Genomic DNA, 27945 nt, shown 5'->3' on the forward strand with positions numbered 1-27945 from the left:
GCTTCAAGCAGTAAATGCCAGGAACACTGGAAAAAAAATGAAACCTTACTCGGCTCAGAATTCATTCAGAAAAATAATTTTGGAAGGCATGTATTTTTGCCAAATACAATATATCCGCTCAGGTTTTTACTTGTAGCAATATTTAGTTATAAATGCTTGATAAAACGGTAACAAAAACATAAATCTGTTTGGTTAAACAAAAATAGACCTGCTCACTAAACTGAATATATAATTTAAGTCATTGCTTATATTTTTTTCACTTTCTCTGTCATTAAACATCTTCCCTTTCTAAGCGACAGCTTGTAAATAAAAGTTACAGTCTGCTGATCAAAGTATTGGCAGCAGCTGTAGGATAACTTGTCCACCAGTTGGTCTGGTGTCTTCTGACTCCTCGGGTAGGAGTCGAGTTTCAGATGGTCGACCTATTCAACACGCTCCATCAATAATGCAACGTCGACTGATGTGCTTGTTGTTGAAATCCGTCCTGCATTTCACAGCCCTCGTTTCGCACCTCCTCTTCCCTGTAACGCGTCTCATTAATAATGCCCAAGGCAGATCAGGTGCAGGGTTGCAGGTTGATTTGAAGGTGAGGAGTAAGTTTTTTTTTCTCTGAGCACAGAGCAGCCTAACGGGGAACATCTGATCGATGGACATCAATCAATGAGGAGAAATCAATGCATGTTTCTGTAAAGGCCTAATTTATTCTAATCAAACATGAAATCTGTTCTTAGCCCGGTTCTGCCTCAGCTGATGTTCTCTGTAGTAAAAGGATAAATTTGATCTTTTTACACTTTATTTAACTACAATCACTGCTTTACTAGGAGGACAATAAAGATGTGGTCTTCACCAACTGTTCGTATGGTTTGCATCCTATTTGGTAAGTTTGAAACAGTGATGCTATGACCTTTCCACTGGCATTTCTTGAGAAAGAAGCACCAGTTTGTATATTGCAGTTGTGTGAAAGTGTTTTTCCTCTGTGTTGAGTTTAATATTTGGCTTTCAAACATATTTTAGAAATGTTTGGGGTGGCACAGTTGGGGCATGAGCAGGTGGTAGATGTAAATAGGCCATAACACTAAAGATTTATATCTTTTCATTTTTTGTGAGTTTTTTTTCAGCTGCCCCCTAATATAAGGTTGAAACTAGTGTAAACAGTAGAGTGAGTCTTTAGGCAAAAACTGCAGAAATGTGAAAATGTTCCTTAAAATTCAAAAGTTTGTTTTGCAAAACCATTTTAATAGCCTGATAAATATAAGGCTGTTTTTAAAATTACCCTTTCTTCCTTCTTAAACTCTTAAGCAGGCGGTTTGCTCAAGAGTATATATTTGAAATATGAAAAAACTTTTTCAATAAATATTTTTTTAGAAAACATTTTATGATTATTTAAGATTGCTGAAATAATTATCAATTATATAATTAAATTAAAAGTAATTATAAATATTCACAAATATCACAAAACTGAAAACTACTCATAACACAGATCTGCTGGATATTCATAGTCATGGAAAAACTGACTAATTTTTTGTTGTGTTCATTGTGTTCGTCAGCTAATATAACTTAAGACTAAAAATTTGAAAAAAATCAGGAGCGGTTTAATAGTTCTTTTTCATTAACTGTATGCAGAAAATAAAGTAAAACTGAAATACCAAGCAGTAAAAATAAATGTACATGAGGCTAATTAGTAGTAAGAGATGGGTAAGGCAGAATGTTGAGAGCCAACACTAGAGAGTAAATACTACTACTGAATGAATAAATGTCTGAACATGCATGAGCTGTGCATTAGTTGCCTCTGATGTTTTTTCTTTTAAACTGATTTTTCACTGAAACAAGTGTATTCGTTGTGATGTCACATTTTTTTCCTTAACTTTGAGGAAGTTCAGTTAAGTTCATCCTTTGGTGCATGAACCCATTCTGGATACATTTACATTTAAAATGTCTACTGAAACTACAGTCATTTAGTATGAAAAATCATGCAAATGCTATTGTTGCAATTGTAGTTCAAATAAACCTTTTAAGGTTTTCATGATACATTCTTTATCATGTAATGTTTTATTTATTGATTTGTTTACACAGGGATCATAAGTGATATCACACCGGTGTGTTCACAACCCAGATTAGTTCCAGGACAGAACAACAAGATGACTGCTGAGGACGGCAAGTTAGGAGAGGACATTCAAAAAGTCATTGATGAAATCCACCTCCTCTCTGAGCAAAACTCACGCAGCTTTGCTGTCCCCTCCACAGAGGACCATCTCAACCTGAATACATACTATAGCATCCTCAGTAACCTCTACAGGCTTTTTCAACCACTGATGAGAAAGGGTTTTTTTGATGACCTGCCTAAAATGCTGGTTTGCCTTCTCTTAGAGAGACAGGACTGTGGCCTAGAGGCAGAGCTAACAAAGACAGTTTCATTGGAGATGGGGAAGCCGTTCCTTATGTTTTTCTCCTCACTCAGATCTCAGACCTGTGGTCCAATGACCCCCGATGGAGAGTCGAGGAGCTTCTTTGGGACCTACCTCAATGTTGGAAGCACACTGACATCGGCATTTAGTGGTTTTCAGCAGCTGTTCATTAACATGCTGTCAAACCTCATGCTGTCTGAGAACTTGACTAATGTTCTGCGTAGCCTTCTAGATTCACTTTCAGCCAATGTGCTACATTTCCTATCAATGTTCCTTGAAATACCAGTTGATTATGTGAGAATAGCCTTAGAGTTCGGAATTGAAGTCCCATCCCTGGATGGACAAGACACCTGCCAGCAAGGTAAAATGGAACTTTTTTTATTTTCGAGTGTATAGGCATCTCTGGATCTGCACTAACTGCTGTTCTTCTTTTCTACAGGCGATCTCAAGCAGCTAATTATGTGGTGAGTCATTAGCTTTCTACCATACCTGATGACAAAACATTACCAGAAAAAAGTCTGTTCATGAAATCAGCTCCTTTTTGTTGAAAATTAAAATAGAATGAATCTAACAAGAAGCTGTAATGATTGTGAATCTACATGTTTTTTTTAACCATATATTTTATACAAGACAGGTAGTACAACACATTTAAATGCATTTAAATGCAAAGTCTTGAATTAAGTTTCTTAATTTTGTTGTCCAATGTTGGAGACATGTTCCTAGTTGAACCTCTAGTGAAATATTTAAGTGTTTAATGACTGAAAATGGTCAATGTTACTATTGAATTCAAAGGTATGTAGGAAAAAACAGATCTACAAGTGACTAATGCTTTAGAGTCTGGAGATGGAGTCTATGATTTTCTGTATGTAGGTTCTTGCTATTTCAGTTCATCTTAAGAAGGAAGTTCCTGTTGCAGAGTCTTTCTTTATCAGGATTCTCAGTGTCCCTGCACTAACTATATCTAGATCGGAAATTGTGAAAGGAAACCTGGGAATTTCCCAGCTGCCGAAGTTTTGTAACACAGACTGTGATAAAATGTGTGTCAACTCTTAACCTGTGTTATTTCCAGATGTTGGTTAAGATGTGGAAGCCTGCTCTCTTTCAAGAGGGCCAGAGGGCTTCCTCAGAGGTTTAGCTGAACAATTTCGCTCCGTTAGACCAAACATTTTACCTAAATTTTCTTGAAGTAGTAGGTAAAGAAAATCAAACTACTTGCTTATAGTTCCCACTTTCCTTTGTGAAAGAATAAACACTCAAAGCTGAAAATGTATTCTCTTCTCAGACTCAGGTAAGGCGAATGCTGTTTTTGATTTCCTGCACCATGGAATGAGAGGTAGCCAATGTCTGTCCTTGAGTGTCACTGTTGTGCAGCTTTTGCATACACCCCGTGTTTAACACACCTGAAACAAAAAAAAAGTTTAATAGCCATCTTATAAACTTACCTACACACCAAAGAGGTAATTTGGCTTTTTATTTCAGGTATGTTCGAGCAGGGGATGATGCAAAAGCTGCAGGACAGTGGCACCTGAGGAACGACATTGCTTACCCCCTGTCTAAAGAGTCCGAAATAATATAGGTTACTGCAATCTTCTTAAGGCCACAGTTATTTATTAGGTTTGAAGTAATTATATTAATTATTACAAATTAACCTGTTCAGAATAACAGTGGAAACAGACAAAAAGTTGGACAGCAAATACTAATAATATTAATTTATGATATTATTAGTTAATACATTAAAAATAATGAAATTATAAGTTAATACATTAAAATATTAATTAATAATAAGATGATGTGAAAATCAATTTTCTCTTTACAATGATGAATTATCTTTTTTTTGTTTTATTTTCACATTTCTTGTGGTTTTAGATCATCTACATCAGGCAAGGGTATGAATACATTTGGGTTCCATAATAAAATTAATAGGTTGGTAATTAATTGAATTTATTGGTGATTCTCAACACATATTTGGTCAAATAAAATAAAGTAATACAATGTAAAAAACAAAACAAAAAACCCAAAACAGTGACTGAAAGCCTCTAATGGGCTCCAACTTGAAGTTTACATGAAAATGGTCTTTTCTTATATTCCTTTGAACTAGCTTAGCCAACCTTTGATCAGTACAACACTATACAGGTTCAACTAAGAAAAATTAGAATATTCTGTAAAATGCAACATTTTACAGTCATTTGAGAATGTGAAACAGTTATTTTATAGAGATTAATTTCACAGGAAGTAGAATGTTTCAAGCATTTATTTTTTGCCATTTTGATGATTATGGATCACAGGTAAAGAAAAATCAAAATTATGTGTCTCAAAAAATTAGAACATCATATTAGAAAAATAAAAAAATAATGCTTTAAATATAAATGTCCAGCCTCTAAAAAGTATGGAAATTTCTATACACTTACTACATGGTTGTGCTCTTGCCAGATTTACTGCACCAATACAGGAGATCAGCCTGCAGACCTATGGGGTGTGATTAAAAGCCTAGATTACTCTGATAAATGCCGTCCTTGTTTGGTCTCATGTTTGTCATCTTCCTCTTGACAAGATACTATAGATTTTTTAGGGCTCAGGTAAGTGGGGTTTGGTGGTCAATCAACAAGATCAATGTGATCATTTAACTAGCTTTGGGTACCTTTAGCATTGTGGGGATGTTCCAAGTCCTGCTCAATAATAAAATCGGCACCTCCATCCAGTTTGCCAGCAGAGGAAGCATGGAGTACTTTAGAATTTCCTATAGATGCCTGTACTGACTTTGGGCTTCAGGAAACTTAGTGGACCAACACCAGCAGATGACATGGCAACCAAAACCATCCCTGACTGGAAACCTATCACTGGACTTCCATGGATTGTGTGCCTCTCCAATCTTCTTCTGGGTCATTGATTTCTACATGCAGGATTTATTTTCATCTGAAAACAGGACTTTGGGCCATTTAGGGGGAATCCAATTTATTTTCTCCTTTGCCCAGCTTCATCAACATTTACCTTGTGTGGCACATACCCTATTTAGAAAGGGTGTCGAAGGCTGTGGAGAAGGTCAAGTCAGCAGTTGACTGACCCACTTTTTAAAGGAAACTTTCTTTTGTGGGTTTGTTGTTTAATAAGCTGATTAGGGTGTCACATGATTTTTTTTGTTGTGTTTTCATTATCTATATGTAAATATCAAAAATACAACAACCCAATTTTTTAAGCTTATCACTCTAATTTTGTATAATGAGTTTCACTTTCTGAGATGAATAGCAGAAAATGCACTTGTACACTTTTCAGATGTACCTATAGTTGGTGAAACTTTCATAAAGTTTGTACTTTTAGAGTAGCTTCATATTGTTTTAAAGCAAAATGACTCATAGATGGCGGATTTTTTGTCTTTTTCAGGGGACTAAAGCGCAATGTGAGTTGGTCTTTTGGCGTCCCACTTGTTGACATCCTCCTGGAATCCTTCCTCCCCTTAGATGAATCTTTGAACAATTATCCAGGAGCAGGATGCCACAGTCCTTCCAGCATCCTCTTTCAGCGCAGCGCATCACCACCAAACAAACACACCGATATCCGCTACAAGATGTCGTGTGATCATCAAAACCTGGCCAATATCAATGACACTCTCTGTGCTGATGTCCTCATGGGTTTAGGAAATGCATCTCTGTCTTTGTTAACCTTTTGCAAAGCCCTGGGCTCCCTGAACAACAGCCAGATGGAGCATGTGTGGAGCAACATGTGTTATATTTTTCAGATGTTGACGTCTCCACTGGTCAACAAGTCATCTAACTGTGTTGTTGAGGACACCCAGCCCTCTGCTGTGTCCAGCCCTCTGAACGAGTCTCAGCTGGTCCCTCCTTCAGCTCCTCGCCGAGTTGCCAGGGAGGCTTCAAGGCTCCAACAGCTGGACTGCAATTATAGCAGCTGGTTGAACAGCACTGCAGATGCTGCTCTTGTGTCTTTCTGCAGAGATAATGATAATAAAGAGTTTGTGAGGCAGGTCTGTAACAATGCTTCACTGATGAAGAAGCTGCTCTTAGATCAGGCGAACATCTGGCTATATGGATTCTGTGCTAACTCCTCTGCAGATGATGTGTACATGGTGAGTCAGTTCTGCAGGTATGAGCAGTGGATTGACCAGCCTTCTTATCAAGTGGGTGCTGCCCTGCTGCAGTTTTGTATCAGCCTTGATGCTCCAAGGCTCACCAGTCTAATTTGTGAGCACACTGGATTTTTCATGCTTCTAAACTCCAACCCTGACAACTGGCAGCTGATGCCCAACTGCACAAATTCACGCCCTCCAGCACCGTTCCCTAACCCCAGTTTATTACAATTGGATTCCTGCCAATACTCAGAGTGGCACAACGTGATGCAGATTACCACAGATATTTTATCAAAGTGCATCCTTATTGATCAGATTAGATTTGCGACTGAGGTTTGCGCGAATAAAACCTTTCTTAGCAACCTTCTGCAAAATAAGGACATTGCATGGCTGGAAACCCACTGCAGCACCTTTTTGGTTGTTCAACCCACTGAACCAATTCCAACCTTTGACCTGGCATCGTGGTGCGACTATCACACCTGGGGGGAGAGGCAGGTGGACGATTCTGTTGTTGGCCTCTGCTGGCAGAACGATCAAGCTGCTTTTCAGGAGAACGTGTGCTGCAAGATAGCTGTGTTTGAAAAGTTGCTGGAAAACCCTAAGAACAAGTGGCTCACAACAGTCTGCACTGACATGGAGAAAATAACCGTGACACCACAGGTGGGTACTTTACAAGTTGTTAAAAAGTTAAATGTTGGTTAATCAAAAACAATGTATACATGAAAAAAGTTTTAGAAAAATTGGGGTATGATTTACTTTAATCCTTACCATTGAAGAAAACCAAACAGTATATATTTAAGTGCATTTTTATCGAAGAGGAAAAAGTAAGACAATTTCAGATCTTACATGACATTCAAAAGGGTTTGCAATACAGTTAAGGGTTAATAGAATTATGTATTTTTCCTAAATAGAGGGTTGGGTATTTGTAAGTGCAGTATTATAGATTGAGGTTTGTCCAATATAAAGCGAAAATAATATATCAAGATATTTGCCCCATATTTTTTCTGACCTTTATTAAGATTGGAGCAAGCTGGATAAAGGGACCTGCTGTTTTCAAACTATTAGGAAAAAATGTCAGTTTTGATCATAGAGGGACATTACCAGATATTTGGTGAATATCTTATTTGTTGGAGCATCAACAGGAATTTTTACAAGAGCCTAGCAACCTTAAAGAGCTAAATAAGAAAAACAGGCTCTTACATTTTGATATTTTAAATCTATAGAACAAACTGTGAGTCAAATAAACTGATGTCAAAGGAAATAGTCTTATTGTATGACAGGTGAAAGAAAATATCGAACCACAAAAAAAATATTTTTAGTAGAGTACATAAAACATATCACTCGTTTTGTTAGATAACTCATCTGTGGAACTTTTCAATTCAGTTTATTTATATAGAACCAATTCACAACACATGTCATCTCACTTTACAGTTCACGCGATCATCCAGTGAAATTGATTAAAAGTTTTCTATCTAATGAAACCAGTTGATTGCCTTGACTCATTGACTCGAAGGCAATCCCTCACACTATGCATGCTTGTAGCGACAGTGGAGGGGAAAAATTCCTTTTTAATCTTCCAAGGCTGACTGGGGTTCAAGGAGACAGAAGCAGAGATACAAAAGGCAACTATAAAAGGCGGCCCTGTCCAAGAAACACACAGCCAGGCAGCTGAGCTCCAAACCAGCACATCCAGCCAGTCACAGTCAGAGAAACAGGACTACACTGAAAAACACCAACGTTCCCCACTAGAACTATTGTAAATGCAAAAATGAAATCAATCACAGTACAGTTATATTAAAGTCAACAATGAAGCATTGATTTAAAGAAATAACCCAAGGCATTATGCTATGTTGTAATACCTCACAAACGTCATATGATGTCTGTAATTTAGCTTTGCAGGTACACTGACTGGACCCATCCTATCATCGTGGATATGACTGAGCTGGCTCTCTGTGCTGAGATTGACCCACAGAACTTCACTTCCAAAGTCTGTGCTAATGCTACAGTCATACAGAACCTTCTGGCCAATCAGGATAATGCATGGCTGGTACAGTACTGCAGCAACCACTCAAGCTCAGTGAGCCCTCCTGTTACAGGTGGAGGACAGACCACCCTAACTGGATTCATAGTCTTTGAGCAGTGTGTGTACTCCAACTGGATCACATCTCTTCCAAATGCAACACTCCTGGCTCAGTGCTGGGAGAACGACCAGGCCAATTTCGTCTCATCTATCTGCCCTAACCCTGTCCTCCTTTTGCTTCTGTCCCGGGAGCCATCTACAGCCTGGGTGAGCAGTATGTGTACTACCTTTACTAACTACACCAACACCCCCACAAAGAACGGTACCACAACAGTACCCAACACCTGTGCATCACAGACTCTAATGAAGCAGTTCACCTTATTGTGCCCAAAATACCTCATCCAAGACTGTCAGCCTTGTCCCAGTGAGAACATGATCCTACAAATGATGGTGCGCTGCTGGGTGGAGAGTCTGAGCTCAAGGATGGAGAGTCTGCTGACTACGCCTGTAACTGAGGTGCTAAATAAGGCAGTTGCTACTACTGTGGTGATCCTGCTGGCTGTAGAGGACTCAATGGGTCCCATTTGGCAAGTCAACAACACCATAAGACAAAACGTCCTGGCGTCTATTGTTGACTTTTTAAAAAGAGAAACCAACCAGGACAAGAAGACAGTGTTGCTACAATGCTTTGGGGTAGGTAATAGATGTTTTTTTTTGTGATAAGTGTATTTATTTGGGGACTGTGGATAACAATAATAGTTGGAAAGTATTAAAACAATTAATAATAGTAAGAGAAAAACTCGATCTCTCAATTTTTAATCAGAAAAGGTCTGATTTTCTGTCCAGATCTTATTTATATTTATTATTGATGCAAACATGTATCAAATAAATTTTCATTATTCCCCATGTACAGCATTTGACCTTCAGCTTGTAGCTGGTATCTGATAACATTACTGTCACTGATGCTGATAAGTCTTTGCAGCTTGGTGTAGTTTCTGCAATGTTACACCTAATTTACTGATGGCATTTATAATGCCATTAAAGGCATTATAAATGAGAAGGTGGCCAAATGCTTTCTCTGGGTCCACTAACATATTCGCTCTCTGGAGTTACTGAGAATCCAGTGCTTTAGAAACAATATTTTTAGGGAGGGGAGCTGCTGACCTTAAGTGTTCCCTCCACTATCCACCATGACTTCATGTCTCCAGTCCTCCACAGACTCTGAGGGGAGCTCCTAGGGTGGGAGTTGATTACATCCATGTCAAGGGCTCCAGCAGATATCCCCAGCAGACCATCGCTACTCACTTTGGCCTGCCCTAGTCTGTCTGGCATACTTTTCTTACAGTGTACCCAGCTCACCACCATGTGGTGATCCATGGACACCTTTACCCCTCTCTTCATTCACATTTCCAAGACATATGGACCCTAACCCTACAAGATTGGAAGATACAACTACAAAGTCAATCATCAACCTGTGGCCTATGGTCTCCTGGTGCCAAGTGCACCGATGGACTTCTTTATGCTTCAACACGGTGTTCATTATGGACAATCTATGACTTGCACAGAAGTCTAATAATGAAAACCACTAGTGTTAAGAGCTGGTCACTCCCTTCCAGGTGTCATAGTCATTTCTCACATGAAGTCCCCTAGCAGACTTATGCTATCCCTTGTAGTGGTTCGATCCAGACCATCTGGGGGATAACCTTGGGTCACTCCTTCGGGGCTGGCTCGGCTGGGTTTTGAGGAGGAATGCTCAGCAATTAACCACAATCCTTGGCCTGGCTCTAGGGTAAGGGCCCAGCTCTGCTGTACCAAGTGGTGCCTTAATCATAAGGTCTTTTTAAACTGCTCCTTGTTTAAACCCTAACCCAGAGCCTGACCCTACCAGTGGCATTAAATCCCCCAACATTGTACCCTCTGGGATTATCTGAACACTGAAATCCCTACATCATGTTTAGGTGATAAACAGGGGTGATTTCCCCCCCCCCCAGATTTTTCAATTTTTCTCTTGCTGATCATAAAGTTGACAAATTTAGTTCTCTAGAAAGAAAGGCTAAGGTACAATTAAATATAGTATTAAAATTATGTACATCAACACAAAATTAGTCTTAAATGCTGTTAAAACTGTTGTATTTGTGTGCATCTTCCTGTTGCAGATAGTACTCAGCAATTTGCTGCAGTCAACAAGAGACATGACTAGCAAGGAACAGCTTTTCATCAAGGTTGGACACATCCCAAGTCTCTGTGGTAAAATTTTATCAGCCAGCATTTATTAGCTGTCTGATTTTAACCTCCCTCCCTATAATTTCTTCTTCTACTAAATAGGAGTATTTCAGTTTGCCTTTGAGCAGCCTAAGGCCAGTGTTGGCTGCTGCACATATCAGCACAGTCAGGCTGATCCTTCAGTACTATAACAGATTCAAGGACTCCCTACAGGTGACTAAATTTCCAACTATGCAATCGCTGTATATATGCAGCCTAGTTTTCCACTTCTGTTTGTTTGCTCAGTTCTACTAGATTCTAAGGAAGAGCATACTCTGGTGTCATTTTCTGAATTTGCTCCTTTTTAACAGTTATCAGATGAATACCAGTCCACCATGGTGTCAGTGCTCCTAAAGATCCACCAGGCAAAAGATGAGAAACTTCTTCTTGAGTTGGGCTCTCTGCTGGCTGCAGCAAGTCCAACTGATATCCAGGCATTGCCCTCCATGCTCAACATCAATGTGTGAGTAATGACTCCAGGTGTCATTTTTAATTGGTGCAATGCTTATTAAATCATTTGGATTTAATAAAGTGTCAGATTAATCCAAGAAAAGTAAGAAATATACAGTGATTTCAAAGAGAACAGTTTGGTTTTGGGTTATCTTGTTTTCAGACTCTTGTCACATAGAATATTTATTTACTTGTTACTGCACTTTTGTGCCTCTCTTCCATCATTTAAGTTAGTTATGTTTGGTAAAAGTAATCTGTACTCCGTAAAAGTATTTGCTCACCTCTCCAAACCATTTAGTTCTGGTATTTTAATCACTTTCATGACCACAGGGGAATAAAATCCAAGAGGAAGGCATGCAGAGTACTTCTGAACACATTTATGCAAGAATTGTTAACTTTTACTGTATGAGCTCAGTGAATTCTAGAGGGATACTGTGATATCTTTCCATACCATTAAGCATGTTAAGTCTTAAAATGTTGTCACTTCTAAGTATACCACAGTCATTTGTTAGCGATGTTAGCACAAAGTGAAAGAGCATGACAAGTCAGTCGTGGTTTGGCAGGTCAGGTAAAATCCCAAAGCAGTCAGTAGAGGATAACATGTTTTCCACCTAAAGACCAAAGAATCCCAATAAGGAGAGCTAAATTGTGCGAAAGAAAAGCACATCAATGAGTGGCCAAGTTGTGAATTATCTACAAAAAAGGATAAACATGCATGCAGCTTTGGATCGATCCATTAAAATGACCAAATTGCATGTGCTACAGTCAGTATGACAGTCGTCATAAAAGAGACAAAGCTCTAAGCCATTGGAGGAAAAAAAAGAATATTGACAATTGTTATACAAAAGAAATGAAAATGTTGTTATTGATTAATATTATGTTTATTGCACTTAGATACGTATCTGAAAGTAATACACACGAAGGTAAAACAAAAATAAAAATATGTAAAAAAAAAAAAAGGTAATGGTAACTCATAAAACCTGGAAAAGCTCTCTTTGTGTGATCCTCCCTCCCATATTCATAGTCATGGAGGCACGTGCACAAAAAAAAGAGTACACATCCAAATCCCCTCCGCACCTTGTATAAATATTAGCTTTGCATGTTCAAACCAACATGTATTTATAATTTAATACATGCAACCTTTTTGAAGATTAGGGCCATAGTTTGCAAAATTCACCACCCCTGTGCGCGGCCAATTTTAACACGACCATAAACCTCAAGTTCTCTTAAGAATACATGAATCAGAGCTTAGCCAGATCTTCTTATCATGTATTAATATCAAACACTTTTCTAAAAAAGCTTCCATACAAACACGCTTTCTGGAAATTTATAAAAGAGGAATTGAAACTGTTAGAGATGGAAAAAAAAGGTTGTGGAGATTGACATTATATTTCAGTTATTATTTAAAGAGCTGTAATGTTCTAGAAGGCAAAGGAAAAATAATTTATAAATGTGGCATATTTTTATATTGATGTTTTCTGGCAATATGGTTATTATTCGTTAAGCATCTAGGATATGCAGTCTTCACAATCAAGGTGACAGACCAACTCAAGAGGTAGAAGACTACCAAAAAAGCAGAAATGAAGCCAAACACTCACACTGTAGTACATTTATAAGTGAGTTTGATCAATATATTTCCAGGCATTTCATTTCTTATCAACTTTTAATTGATTTTTGTTATTCTTACACTTTGTTTTTTCTATAAATATCTGTAGAATGTTAGAAAATGAAAAACAGGGAGATCAGACCTTATAAACAGTGTTTAGCACTATCCAGTATCCACAATTAAATATTAAAGCTTTTGTCATTAAGATATAGGGAAATTAGTTCATGACACATTCCTGTGAATTGCATCCTTCTTTTATCATTCAATCATCTATTCTCTATTGTTTCAGCTTATAGCTCTTTAGGAATCACCTCCTATATTTCCAAACTAATGGTCTATGCATTTGTAAGTTATATTCTTGTATTTTACAAATATCAAAGAACTAATTGGGAATAAACTGTGTTCTTATGGGATGTTGCAAGTGACAAAGTATTTACAGTTTCAAATCCATTTTATCTCAATGATTAGGCACCACACTGGTTAATCAACTGAGATTAGAGGTCTTTTATAGCTGAACTGTGATTTTAGAAGTTATATTTAATCATGGAGTCTCATTTACCTGCATACATACATGGCACTTCTCTCTGGGGACATATCTGGTGTCGGACGTCTGTGAGAACCGATGTGTCACTCTGCCACGAGTTGTCAGCCACATGTATTATGTATAGTCAGTAAAGGAAGCTCAGCCACTAACTAGATTTCAATCTTCGGAAAGCTTGTGTTTCTTGTAATCTTCCATGAAGAGGAATCTTTTGGAAAAAACAATCTGAATATTAAAGAGAATTACCTTTAACAGCCTGGTTTTGTTCAGGCTATTAGCGTTAACTGAAATGTCACAACAACAAAACATCAAAGATTTATGACGTGAAAGTATCAAAAAAAATGTTTTCCTCCTCCAACTTTCGTATTGTATTTTATAAGATACGCTAAGTATGGTACAAGTTTTAGCACCATCTCTGACGCCCTTGTTTTCCTCCTAGGCGGGAAACTATCAACACAAACATGGACAGAATGAGTCTGGCCCAGCGAGAGGCATTCGGCTTGTGGTACAGCAAAGTTATGTCCGCCTCTAACATCACTGGAGGTCATCTATCGCTCATCAGGGACACAGGAAACCTGATTGCTTACTTGCCTTTCCACAGTTTCCAACACCTTTCAGCTGCTCAGGTAACTTCCCTTTGAGCTCTGACACCCGGCTGTGGAACATGAGATCCCAGGACGGAGCTCGATTAGCTGTGGGTCACAACAGAGCCACTGAAAAGCACAAGCCTCTTTAATCTGTTATTACCTGTATGAGTAATCTGATTTTGGATTTAATTTAGTAAGTAAAACCACACTAAAGTGTCCCCTTTAAAACTGGTTGTGCCATATTTTCTGGCGACATCACCATCATGTGTTTGGAATAATTGGCAGTGAGCCCTTTCTATTGCCGTGAAGGCATCACTCTTGTTGTTTGGCTGACTCTTGTTTACAAAAGGTTTTTGATTCAGCCACAGTGAATAATTTCCAGTCATTAACATCCTTTTAAGGTCATGCCTAATCATCTTTATGTCCCGACTTTACTAGAACACCCAAAATACCTTTTTATTTCAGAGGACTCACTAATTGGATTCAGATACTTGTCTTTCTTTATAATCAACATGTTCCGGCTTTAATCTTTACTCCATTTGTAAATAATGACTCATTTTGGTAATTATGGAGGTACAAAGCTTTAAGAATGGCTTTCTAATAACAAATCTCCCATGCTATAATGTTAGCTACTCTGTTTCTTATATTTTTTATAAATGTTATATTTTTTATCAGGCTCCATTTCAATAAATTTGTAATTCTACAGCTCTGTTGCTCGTCAGAGCAGGTTGTGCCCGTTGACGCTTGTTGATTTGAAAACATTTTCTATTCTCACAAAAAACAGATTTTTATTTTGTTCTTTTTTAAATGTGAAAAAAGGCAGAAATAAAAGAAATGTGTAAGGAGATAAGTGTTTTTTTTATTTTTTTATTTTTATTTCATACAACTGAATAAAATTTGGAATGGAACGCAGGGAATAATTTCCTCCCTGGGTTTATCTGAAAAAGTAATGTTTTTCATTTTAAAAGGCATGAGAATACTCCCATTAATCTCAGACTCTATCTGTATTTACTGTCAGAGCAAAGATGCGTACTAGAATTCTATCGTATTTTTCAAGATTTTAAACAGCTGTGTAAAGCCCCTTAACATTTGTCTGACTCTCAAACAAGAATCTTTAAAAAAAACCTTTGCACATTAATCTATATTTTATATTTTATTCAGTAGCATTCCCACACATAGCTTTCATACACTGTCACTTATATACATATTGATAAACTTTGTTAAAAGCAGTTTGCTTCTTTATTAAAAATCATGCTCTCTCATCTTTCCAATTCTGACGAATGGCTTTTACTAAATAGGCTTCCATGTTAGATCATTTCTATATCAATACATTAAGAGATCTCATCAAAAATTAATTAAGTATAAAAGAGTGAAAAAAGGAAATTAAAGGTCTAAATTTTCAAATTTGGAATAGCTTTAGATTACAAAGGTTTTTAGAATCAATGTAGAGGAATCTCTGTATTAGTTTCTAAAGTTTTCTGTTTTTCTGCAGCTGTTCGATGGTCTGGATGTGTTGCAGAGAAACACGCTCTCTTCTCTAAAGCAGGAATTCATTGCCGACAAATTTATTGGGACCTACAGGAACCTGACGGCTCAGGACTTTATCCGGTTAGGTTAAACCTGTTACAATTATTGCAATTTTTTTTTTTTTTTGAGGGGGGGGGGGGTCTTATCAGAACTACTGTTTGCATAAAAGTATAATATCTTGTAAATGCAATTTCCCAAAAAGAGTTACACCTGGTTAGAAAATTAGTGATTATTGTTCTTCCCTAATATATCTTGGAGGAATATATGTGAGGAAAGACCGGTAGGTTAAAAACGCATGATTGAACATATGATTGAGAGGACAAATTTATACTGTCTAAATATGTATATATATATATATGTATACATGTGATTTCAGATTGGGAAATCTGTCATGCCTCGCAGATCCAGAGGATCTCCTTGTTTACAGAAATACTGAAGCCTTTCAGGTCATCCAGGAGAACATATTGAGCTGCGCACTCAAAGGACTCAGTCTGCCCAGTCAAATGGTGCGAGCAGATCATTCTTAGTGTTGTATCTGATCATGAACAATAAAAAAAAGTTATATTTTCTTTTCTCCAGGTTTCAGATTTCTTACTCAACAACCCAGAGCTTCAGACCCCGTCCTCACTCAGTGCTAACCGACTGAAAGAGCTTGCCCCACTCCTGCCCTTACTAGGTGTAACCTTCTTAAAGGATCTGACATCATCTCAGCTGATCTCTGCTCTTCCTGCACTTAAATCCGTACCATTCACACCAATACAGGTAGAGCTGAACTGGCGCTTTCTGTCTCGCTGTTGTCATGTAATGGGACCTTATCGTTCTGATAGTTTTATGAGAATCATGACAAAAACTATTAGGCGAGGTGATGCATTTCTCAGAAGAGTATTAACGCTAGTAGAAGCTGATGGTTGCTCATCCATAGCTTGTTCACAGTTTTTTATGAATACTGAATTAAACCTTTCACATGCTGCAGGCTTACAGTGCCAGAGAAAGCAAAGAACCCCAGAGCATCACTGAGCCACTGCCATGTTTAAACTGCAGGCATGGTATCATTTTAAGTCTATGCTACTCCCTTTATCCTCCTTGCTGCTGATCCACTGACCAGAAGAGAAATGTCAAACCCCTCTTGCTTTTTTCAGAGTTTTAAGCAAATTTTAACTGACTATTCCTGTGATTTTATATGTATGTATTTAATGCCTGAAGCTCTTTAATATTTAGTTTAATTATGCATTATTATAAAAACTAAAAACTAAGTTTTTACACCTGCAGCAGATCTTTTCTTGTCAGTTAATGGTTTTAAAGCACCTGCCTTTTGGGGAATCTGATAGCCTTTGCTGTCCTTTTGAATATTTTTTCTAGTTTGTGCAAATAATGACATTCTTTGTGCAAACTTTACTTGCATTATTGTTGCTTATATAAAGTATAACTTGCTAAGAGTCCAAATATGCTCTATCTCAAATATATCTCATGCAGTTGGTAAGACCTTTGGTTAGCTGCATCAGGCCAAATGTAAGAAACATTGATGTTTATTCCTTAGGCTGATAACATTTTGCTAACAGTGTGACTTAAAATAGGGTTGAATTTTTGAAAATGTTTTTTCAACATTTGTTAAAAAAAAAATACTTACATTGTTTAGTTCCTAATGATTGAAGCCTTTCTTAGTTTGTTGGAAATATCTTAAAATGATGTAGTTATGCAAATAACCCTAATTTAGTTGTTGAATAACTTTATGTGCAGTTTTATAAACTATAGGGACCTGAATTGAGCTGAATGTTACAGCAACTTCTGCTTATTTTTTGTGATTTAAAGGCATCTATAATTGTGGACAAGCTGTTTTTAAACAACACGGTGAGTTACTTTGAAAATTCAAAATTGTATCTATTAAAGGCTGGTTCACACGGCAGGATTTTAACATTTTTGGTTGATTTTAAAAGTGAAGAGACCCCATGCATAGCATTAAAAAAAGAAGGATAAAACACTTATGGTCGTACAGAGTGTTCTTTCCTGTCACACCGCAAGTGAGGCGATTTTGACGCTCTTGACTCACATGGAGCGAAGGGAGTAAATGTGGTCTCTGTGTGCAATGTCAGATGTAATTTTAAGGGTGGCTTTGTTTTATTTGCTTTGATGAGTGGGGGAAAAAAAACAGTTTTAAGATGTTTTTAACCAATAAAGTAGACCTCAAAACGTCCTCTGTGCAAGTCAGTTCACCAGGATCAGGATGTTCCACCTTTTAATAGTCTGTAGTTTTGAGTAGCAGACCCCTGCATACCGGTGAACCGTCGCAATGGGAATCCTAAGTGAACAAAAAGGGTTTTTTTGGTAGTAAAAACTCAGAGAACGAAAATATAAAATAATTTTTTTTTTTGCCATCAAGTTTTGAAATTTTAAGTTAATATATAATGAATTATTAATTGTTTTTTTGCCACAATCCAATAGCAAATTATTTTGTTGAAGCAAACAGAGCCCTAATATTTTTCTTTGTACTTGAAAAAAAACCACCTGGGTTTTCATGCAAACGTAACGAACCCCTTTATGAACATTCATGCTAATTTCCATAGTTTATGGAGGTGGAGAGATCATGGCTACCAGCCTGCTCCTGGATCAGCTGCTCTGATTTGTTGATGCGCAGCGACAAGCTGCAAATGTTCAGATTTTTAAACTCCACTATCTGATTTGAACGCGCTTGACTCAGTGGACTTCACACACTACAGAATATCAGGGCAAGACAATCCCATCTGTTGAATTTCCCTAATTCGATCAAAGGGGTCAAGTTGCTCCGCCAAGCAGACTCAGAGACACCACACGGCTGATTATCAGTCCCTGGAGGCCCCCGAGGGCTCTCAGAAGGGGAAGACTGGGCAGTTATCTTGCTGTGTGAACCAGCCTTAAATTATATGAAGAAACGTTTCCTTTGCTGTGGGATTGTCCCCTCACACCTTCCTATCCTCTAAACCAGCTGAGGCAGAACCAGCTGCAGGAGCTTGGCTCGCTCATTGTTGGTGTAAAGACAGAGACCCTGCTGCCCCTCACTTCTGACAGACTGCTGTCCATGTTGAAGGCCCTCAGCCAACACACTCCCATCCGCTGCCTGCCACACAAGCATGCCCTCTGCGCACCAGAAGCAAACGCCATTGCAACCAAACTATGGGTACGCAAGGAAAAGGGTTATTCATGCGGTTGTCACATATTTAACACAAACATTCTAAAAGTTAATGAAAAGCTGAAATAAGAAAAAGAAATACAAATCAATTTTTCTTAAAATGTGTTTTTACATTATTTGATTAGGTAAATAAGACAATTTGCCAATGGAAAAAGTTGATTTACATAAAAAAAGAAGTGCATAATATGTGATTTTCTTATTTTATGAAAAGAAAATACTGGTTCTGTTGGCATATCCTGTTTACATTCTCAAATTAAGAGCAAATACATTTATTCAACTCAATTTTGACATTTTAACTTAACAGTTTTTGCAGTGTTTTGGTTCTTTATTTGAGGTGACATGTTTTTTTCAGGGCTTTCCAGAAGTTGTCAGCTGGCTGGATGACGTGGAGCCTTTGCTCAGATGCACGCCCCTGCTGAGTATCCTTCCCAGAACTCGCCTTCTTGTGGAAAGACTCTCTAATACATCCACTAAACCTTGGAACACACAGCAGGTATTGCATAGTTGCCACTAAATTAAAAAACGTATGCAAGTGCTTTAAAAGTTGCATGAAAAATTGTGCATTAAAGGCCAACACTCTCATGCTGCCTACTGCTCAAGTCAAAGTGTTTTCAATATTATATCAAAAGAAGCCCTCATTTCAGAAAGTTTTTTTGATTTATTTTTTACTTCCTCTGTTTTAACAGCAAGAAAGCTAGAAAAACTAATCGTGATTGACATTCTCTCATATCATATCTAGAAAGAAAAAATAGATCATGTATAAAAACCCTTTTCTGTTCTATTTTACAGGCTCAAGCAATTGTCAAAGAGCTGATTAATATTAACCCAGATCTAATCAAACAAGATTTTCTGTAAGTATTTTTACATTCCTCACATATGACATTTTTGGCAGATTTCATGGTTGTTTTCATAAAGGAAGAAAGAGATAGCAGATTTTTTGGAGTATGCTGAAGCTTAGCACTGAAGCTTATTTCAAAAGATTTTCAAACTTAGCATCCTGCAATTCTACAGAGACACACACATAACAAAATCATGTTTTACTACCTTTCCAAAAACATTGCATTTACTTCTGTTGACTCTCCGTCCTGTGTGTGCATTTAGGACTCTGCAAAGACTGGGTCAGGGTCTCAGCTGTAAGATCTTAAAGTACCATTTTCAGGCTGATAAATCACCTTCTTCTGTGAGGAAGATTTTGAGCTTCCTTCAGAAGCAGCCTACTGTTCTTCACACTTCCCTGGTAATTCTAACAACTCATAATATAACCTCTTCTCCTATAATACATGTAATATATATCTATCATGTGTCTTGTTCTGTCCTGCTGGATAGAAAAAGTGTGTGATCGAGGAGCTGGACACATTTGACTTCACCGACATGCTTCAGGATCTTGGAGCTGAAATTGCTTTGTCGATACCGTGAGTCATAAAACCAACTACACATACTCCATATATTCATATTTAAAAAAAAAGAAATTGAAATATTACTTTTTATGAGAGAGGAAAAACTTTGGAGCAGCATTTTGCTTTGTTTTCTCTACAGATTAAAAATTTGGCCTAAATCAGGTAACACGAATATATGAGACTGGATAGCAATAATTTCAATTTTTTACATTTAATTCAATACAATTCAGCTTAGTTATATGGAGCCAATCCATAACGCATGTCATCTTAATGCAATTTACAGATACCATTCAAAAAGATCATATGGTCAGATTGGTTCAAAGTTTTCTATCCAAGGAAAACCAGCTGGTTGAATTGACTCAGTGACTTGAAGGCAATCTATCACACCAAGCATGTATATAGCAGCAATGGAGCAGAAAACTCCCTTTTAACAGGAAGAAACCTCCAACAGAACCTGGCTCAGTGTGATCGGCCATCTGCTGAGGCCGACTTGGTTTCAAGGAAACAGAGGCAGACATACAAGAGGAACATAGAAGCACTGATCTATAAAAAACTTGCTCCTTAGGTGGCTCTATCTGGAAAAGAAACAGTTTAGAAGCTCTAAGTCAGCCTTCATGTCAAAGTGATGAAAGAGAATACATGCAGTTAGTTACAGAATGGGAGAATAGAGATATAATGAAGCAGAATGATGTAAAGTGGTCACTATGTCCTCCAGCAGTCTAAGCGTATAGCAGCATGACTATAGAGTTAGCTTTGGATAACCTGAGCCACTTTAGCTATAGGCTTTATCAAAAAGCAAATTTTTAAAGTGTCGACGATTTATGTAATTAATACATTAAAATCATGAAGCAACATTTATAGCTTAAATACAGGATTTTATATATATCTATATATGTATATTTATGTATGTGTGATTTTTTTTCAGACTGTAACCAGTAATATTCTGTATCAATCTATAATGCTGTTTTTAGGGTGAGCACCATTAAGAAGTTTTCTGCAGATAAGATGGACACTCTGAGGAACATGATTGTCACTACACCTCAACACTTTCTCATGTTATCCAGAACAAAACAGGAGCTTCTTGTTGACAAGATTGTTCAGAGGATGGTATGTCGATCTATTTCCCACTCCACCTTAAATTACATTAGGAAGTACAAATTGCAAATAAACCAGAAAGAATCCAGATTGTGAGAAGTTAAGACTATGTCGTACAGCCTTGTTCTAAGCCGTATTTACCTGATGGAAATTTTGTGGAAAATTCCCTCCATGAAGTATTTTGGAGGATGAAAGTTACCTTCTATATTGGCCAACATCAGCTTTATAATGAAATATTTATTATCGGCTATTCCACCAGTATAGCTTAGCGATATAAAGGGCAGTGTTTTTGTGACAAACAAAGAGTGATTATGTTGGTGGCAGCAGGTTGTGTGCAGCAACCTGAAACATTAGGCAGTCACATATTGGAGTGAAAATTTCAGTGGTGCAGATTTTTTTTCTTACGGTTACAGAAACAGATAACCAAACCCATGGCTCTACGGTAGTGTTTTCTAACCTTTTTTTTTATTATTATTTTTGTACCCGTTCAGGCATTTTGTCTTACCATGAGTAACTGTCTCAGTCAAACATACAATAACTGAAATAAACAATATTTTAGTTAATCTTGCATTTCATTTTTATAATTTTTTGCTTTCCATCTCAAATAAGAAAACAAAATAGATATAGGGCCTGAAAGTTAGTGAGGAATTGAAATAAAAAAAATAAAATCCTATTATAAACCTGTATTTATAAAACTGCAGCTCCTCTGAGTAACTCCCCTATAATCACATTTAACCTTGTAGAATTGGGAACAGAACAACAATTATAGTCAGACTGACTTGTTCTGTTTTACTCTGCAGGCCATGAACACCGGGCCATTCACCGAAGAGGAGTTTCGTTCACTGGGCATTATGGCACCATTTGTGGAGGATGAAGTTTTTGTTCAGTTGGAACGAACCTTCTTCATTCAAAACCTGGAATACCTCAAAGGACTGTGCTACAGCAGCAGCAAGACGGAAATAGTGGCACGTATGCTGCAAGAACCTGCTGTTTTTGGGTAAATGCATCTCATACTAAGAAGAGTTAAAAAAAATTCAGTCTCCAAGAAGCAGTGTTTAGTTAACTTCATCAAACCTTTAACTTTTAACAAAGGCTGGTATAGTTATGGAAATGGTAATACTGAAGAAGTAAATCTAAAATAAATAGATATAGTAAATCACAAAAAATATAAGAGAAGGAGACTGCTTATAAACAATAACATTCCATTCTATTCTGTTCTGTTCTGTTCTGTTCTATTCTATTTTATTCTATTCTATTCTATTCTATTCTATTCTATTCTATTCTATTCTATTCTATTCTATTCTATTCTATTCTATTCTATTCTATTCTATTCTATTGTGGTCTGTTCTGTGTTGTCCTGTTTAATTCTATTCTGTTCTGTCCTGTTTTATTCTATTCTGTCCTTTCCTGTCCTATTCTATTCTACTCTATTCTATTTTATCCTAGTATGTTCTGTCTTGTCCTATTCTATTCTATTCTAACCTGTTTTATTCTACTCTATTCTATTCTGTCCTGTCCTGTTTTATTCTACTCTATTTTTTTCTATTCTTTCCTATTCTATTCTATTCTATTCTATTCTATTAGTGTATGTCTTGTCCTGTTTTATTCTATTCTGTTCTATTCTTTTCTGTCCTGTCCTGTTTTTGTTCTATTCTATTCTATTTTGTTCTATTCTATTCTATTCTGTCCTGTCCTGTCCTATTCTATTCTATTCTATTCTATTCTATTCTATTCTATTCTATTCTATTCTATTCTATTCTATTCTATTCTATTCTATTCTATTCTATTCTATTCTATCCCGTCTTGTCCTGTCCTGTTTTATTCTACTTTCTTTTCTATTCTTGCCTGTCCTGTTTTATTCTATTCTGTTCTGTTCTGTTCTATTCTATTCTAGTCTAATCTAAATGCCATTTTACCTGAGGGAGAAGGTAAAATTTTATTCTATTAGATTTACTTTGAGGAATTTAACATAATAATCAGATGTGTAAAATAAATTCAGAAAATTCCTCCTAAATTAGCAGTCCCTGTTTTAATTTTTCTTCTACAGATGTCTGTGAAAAGTAATAATTCTTAATTCATACTTAAATGTGTTTTTAAGTTTATTAACTAAATATGATACTGACAAACAAAACCTCTTGTTTTTTTTAAAAAAAAAAAACATTTTTTTGTTGTTCTTATCCATTATTTAAAGATTTTGTCCTCAGTAGCTGACTTTAATGTCTTTATAAACTTAGTAAACCAGAACTTAATATTCTCCCTAATCATGTAAGAGCAAATATACAGTCATTGAAAAAATATTTAACTACCTTGGTTTTTTTCTTTCTTTCATTCATTTTTTTAGGTTCATTGAATTCTTCGGAAAATATACCTTTAGATTTAAACACCAAAGGATGGTCTAAAATATAATTATCTTTTATCTTTGGTCTACAAACCTTCCAAGCATTGAAATTCCTAAAAAAGCGGTAATTGCTATTAAATGCTATGTAAATATGTTTAAATTCAGTTTATTCACACTGACACATGTGTGATACTTAGTGATACTTACTCTGAAAGCTTTTTTGCTTTTAGCATTTTTTTGAATGAAGAATTGACTAATACAATAAATGAAACATTTCTTTTAAGTTTTTTCTTCCCTAACCCTGTCAGGTGAAATGTGATTTTTATTTTTTATTTATTTTTTTTTAAGTTTACATTTTATTATGATTTTCCTAAAATCCCACTAAAAAAACAAAACAAAATCAAAATCAACAAAAAACATTTAGAGTATAGATGAAAAGTATAATGATTTGACAGAAATCCTAATTTTCATATTGACAAGGTTTCAGGTAAAAAAAATAAATAAAAAAGATTAAAAGTGTTTGTAGAACAGTAATCATGAAGTGTTTGCGTATTTGCTTCCAGGCCAGTGAAAAACTGGAACAAGGCAACTCTCAGTGCGGTGGGACGGTTTCTCTTTTTCCTGCCTTGGAACATTCTACAGGAGATTTCATCGGTGAGTTCTCTTTGAATTCATCTTAATGTATCCCTGCAATAGGCAAACAGATATGGCTGTTTCTGTGAGTGATTATTACGGTAACATTCCCTTTGGGGCGGGTTTATAGTGATAGGAACCCGACCTCAGTGTAGGTCAGACGTACAAAGGCTGTAAAGACATCCTTCAGGTGTCAGTTTTCCAGTGAGTTGCAGGATCATGTGGTAAAGTTCCTGTTTTTCTGTAAGGTGCCAACGTTTTTTCTTCTTCATTTGTTTTCCCTCAGCCGTTGATGACGGTGGGGCGCATAGAGAGGCTGTTCATGAGCCACCGTCATTGGGAGGAGGGGGAAGTGGGGATCCTCTGCTCAGACATGAACGAGAGGAAGGAACTTTCTCAAAAACAGCAGTTTGTTCTGCAGACTTACCTGGGATTCCTGAAAATAAATTCTTTCTCACGTGAGCATCGTTTTGGTTACTGTAATTTATCAAATGATTCCGTTACTTTTTTAAAGGTGGCCAAAATGTCACTGATGTAAGACCTTTTGTAGTCTAAAAGGTTTCTAAACTGTGCAAATCCACTGCAAAACAAGTAATGACCATCAGAGTCAAATTCTGAAAAGTTTTGAAATAAACTTGTAGCATATCCTTATAACTTTGTTAAAGTAACTTTTGACATAACTAAAGTAATACATCTGGCTGAGTTCATATTTAGTGCTAGTTGTATTGATGCTGATTCTCCTTTGCATCTTTTATTCATCTAAAGCTATCCTCAGCAGAGAACTTACAAAGACTCAAAATGTAGTCAATACAGAATAATTACTGCAATCTTCTGATAGTCTTGATTGTATTCTCTCTATACATGGACCAAGGAGCAGGACTGCAAATCTAAAGATTTTTTCTTCTAAAGATCATGGTTAGGCAAAAACCTTCTGCCATCTTGTGACAGAATGAGTTATGGACCTTGAAAACAAACTAGAATGCTTATGCTACTCTGTAATCCTGACAAATACCATTTCCAGTGTTGAACATGTCAGTGGCAGCATCATGCTCCAGGGCTAACTGTCTTATATGGATGAAAATATGAACACTTAAATATCATGCAGTCAGGATGTCTGTTGTCCACTATAAATTTAACGCTGAACAGAAAACTCTTTCCTAAAGTCAAACAAACAAGTCAGAAAAAAAAAAAAAAGATCTTCACTAGAAGAAGGTGAATATTCGTGAGCAGCTTATCCAGAGTCTGGACTTTTATCTGATGAAACCAGTCTGTAGGTTTAGGGCTTCAAAATAGGGATATCCTCACAATCTGATAGATTTAGATTTCAATTTGTGTATTTATTTTTTAGAAACATTGGCAAACAAAGCTACGTCAGGCTCTGCAATCCTCAAAGAATCTAATTAAGACTAAATAAATCAAAAAGGGACTCATTAATGGAAAATGCTCATTAAATAATTCTTGTTTTAGATTATACATGATATATGCTGCTTCAGAGGCGGAAATAACCTGGGATTTTATTCTTAACATCTTTGTTCTTGTTCTGTATATGTATGTAAGGAAAACTAATAATTAAAGATTTATAGAGACAGTTAATTTAGCAAAGTAATTCAACTCTTTGCATGGAGAACAGGCAATAGGTTTGGTCTAGAATATTATAATCTTGAGAATTAAAGCACAGTAATAATCAACTGAATTACTGTAATGTGCTAAAGGTACCCTTTGGTTGATTTATTTCTTGTTATTGGTTGGTTGGTAGATTATTATAAACAATGAGACACCAGCCTATTTATGAATCTTAATACTGCCTCTTCTGATCCATTTTTTTTTTTTTCTGCATTCTTTCTTAGTTCCTCAAATTGTTCCGACCTGTGAAATCCTGCGTACCACAGCCCCGTCTGCCTGGACTTCAAGCAGCCTTGGCAGGATGTCTTCATCTGCCTTCTCCAACTGTCTGGAGCTAATGGGGCAGGACCCCTTCCTTCAATCCTATCAGCGTGCAGAGGTTCTCAGCAGAGTAAAAAAGGTGAAAAATCAACATAAACCTCCAACAGTACTTCAGGGGGGAGGTAGCATATAGAACTTGTCAGGTTTTAACACTGTATGTCTTCCTCTGGGTCACCCTCCTATGATGGTCATGTGTGAAGATATATGGCCCTATCTCCTCCTTCTCCCAGTCTCTAATTGCTCAGCTGGGTGGAATAGCATTAGAGCTGTCACCAGAAGAGCTGAGTGCTCTTCATCTGGAAGAACGAAGGAGTATTGCTGCTATGGGAGCCATCAGCACCTGGAACAACAGACAGGTAACATCTTGTTTCATGGTAATATTCCTAGTTTTAAAATATTTTATCCACAAAAGCAACTCTAAAGGTAAAGATCCTGGGTGATTACAATGAATCTTTACAAATGCCTAAGAGTACAATTTAATGATGTTGTATTGTTTATCTTTCCAGCTGACTACACTGTTTACTAGAGTGTTGAACTCCACCAAGCGGACACCGAGTCAGCTTGACTCCAGCATGCTGGTGGCGCTCGGACACATTGTGTGCGGAGCTAAAACCACAGAGATCAAGACTTTTAACAATGTGGAGTTAAGGTGGGCATAGTTTCCACTCTGAATGACCTGCCTGTCTCTCAGCTCAGCCTGCCGTTTTTATTTACTATCTTGTGTTCTGTCTCCCCCTGCTGGCTGCAGTAAGGCAGTTCTCTGGCTGGGGCAGCTGAGGCTGTCCTGCTCAGAGGAGCAGATGCTTGCTCTGGTTGAGCTGCTCACCAACAATCTTGCTTTTGGACCCATGGATTCATGGGGCACAGATGTGTTTATTGAAATAGGAGTCCTGGCAGGTAATGCATCTGGATTTGGGAGTGCAATTTTGATGCATTTAATCTTCCAATAAGTTGATTTTGTGTCATTTATATATAAAGGTAATTCAGATCTAGGAATAAAACATTGTTCTCGGTGACTAGTCAACACACTATGATGAAACAATATTTAGAAAATAAAACATACCAAAATAAGATTAATTTAAGTTGACTTAAAGTAAATGGTAGATTAGCATTTTAGACCTGCCGTTTCAGATTCCTTCACGATTCTTTGCAGGACTTGCAAACCAGTTAACTTTTTATTTTGCTAACCATTTATGTTTAGGCCTCTAACATGTCAGCTTTCATTATTACTTCTCAAATCTAATCTAAAATCAGCTTGTTTCTCTAAATTTCTTATTTTATTGTTATATCTTATTTTACACAGTTTGTATGGGAAGGGTGCAATTTTACTTATTTTCTTATGTCTTATTATATTATATTTAAATTTTCTCTATTGTACTTACATTTTTATTTTTCTCTCCTCTGTAAACGGGTGCATTGCAAGAAAAGAGTTTCCCGCAAGGGATTAATAAAGTACATGTGATTCTGATAACAGCCCCTGCAAATATTTACAGCTTTTTTAAATTTTTTTAATCAAAGTGATAAAGAAGAGCCTAACTTGGTATCAATCAAAAGCAACTGAAACACATAGGAGCTAAACTGATATCTACTCAGTCTGCTTTGTTGTCTTTGAACCTGTTTGTAGCTGGTCTTCCTGATATTGCCATGTCAGCTCTGGTGAAAGAACAAATCGAAGGTATCACGCCCCTGGCTATCTCCATTATACCTCCTGAAAAGTTTGCTGTAAGTCAACAATGTTTTTTATCTTTTTCACAAGCTTCCAAATAGTTTTTTTTTTCTATAGTTCTTGCTTTAGAGTCTCATTTTGTCGTCTACTACTTCCCTGTTTGATGCTCTCTACTATGTTTGGTTTGTTTTTTCCAGGCAGCATTTCACCAGAGGCAGATTAGCATGTTC

At 36.8% G+C, this 27945-nt stretch overlaps 1 protein-coding gene across 1 annotated transcript; it reads left to right on the forward strand.

Annotated features, from left to right (window-relative positions):
• On the forward strand, positions 1–27844 carry strc1 (stereocilin 1). The gene is made up of 28 exons (XM_038283866.1): positions 1–877; positions 2074–2766; positions 2845–2869; positions 5784–7146; positions 8378–9199; positions 10663–10728; positions 10832–10942; positions 11080–11231; positions 13805–13991; positions 15445–15560; positions 15856–15985; positions 16059–16241; positions 17289–17327; positions 18439–18630; positions 18995–19135; positions 19432–19493; positions 19744–19879; positions 19969–20054; positions 21011–21146; positions 21935–22131; positions 24036–24126; positions 24392–24563; positions 25953–26128; positions 26250–26405; positions 26556–26698; positions 26798–26946; positions 27674–27771; positions 27833–27844. The coding sequence occupies exons 1-28, from the start codon at positions 835–837 to the stop codon at positions 27842–27844; spliced, it is 5877 nt and encodes a 1958-aa protein (XP_038139794.1). The 5' UTR covers positions 1–834.
• Positions 27845–27945: the final 101 nt, after the last annotated feature.

This window comes from Cyprinodon tularosa, unplaced genomic scaffold (assembly GCF_016077235.1).
Source record: "Cyprinodon tularosa strain WSP-4 unplaced genomic scaffold, ASM1607723v1 ctg197, whole genome shotgun sequence".
NCBI lineage: Eukaryota > Metazoa > Chordata > Actinopteri > Cyprinodontiformes > Cyprinodontidae > Cyprinodon > Cyprinodon tularosa.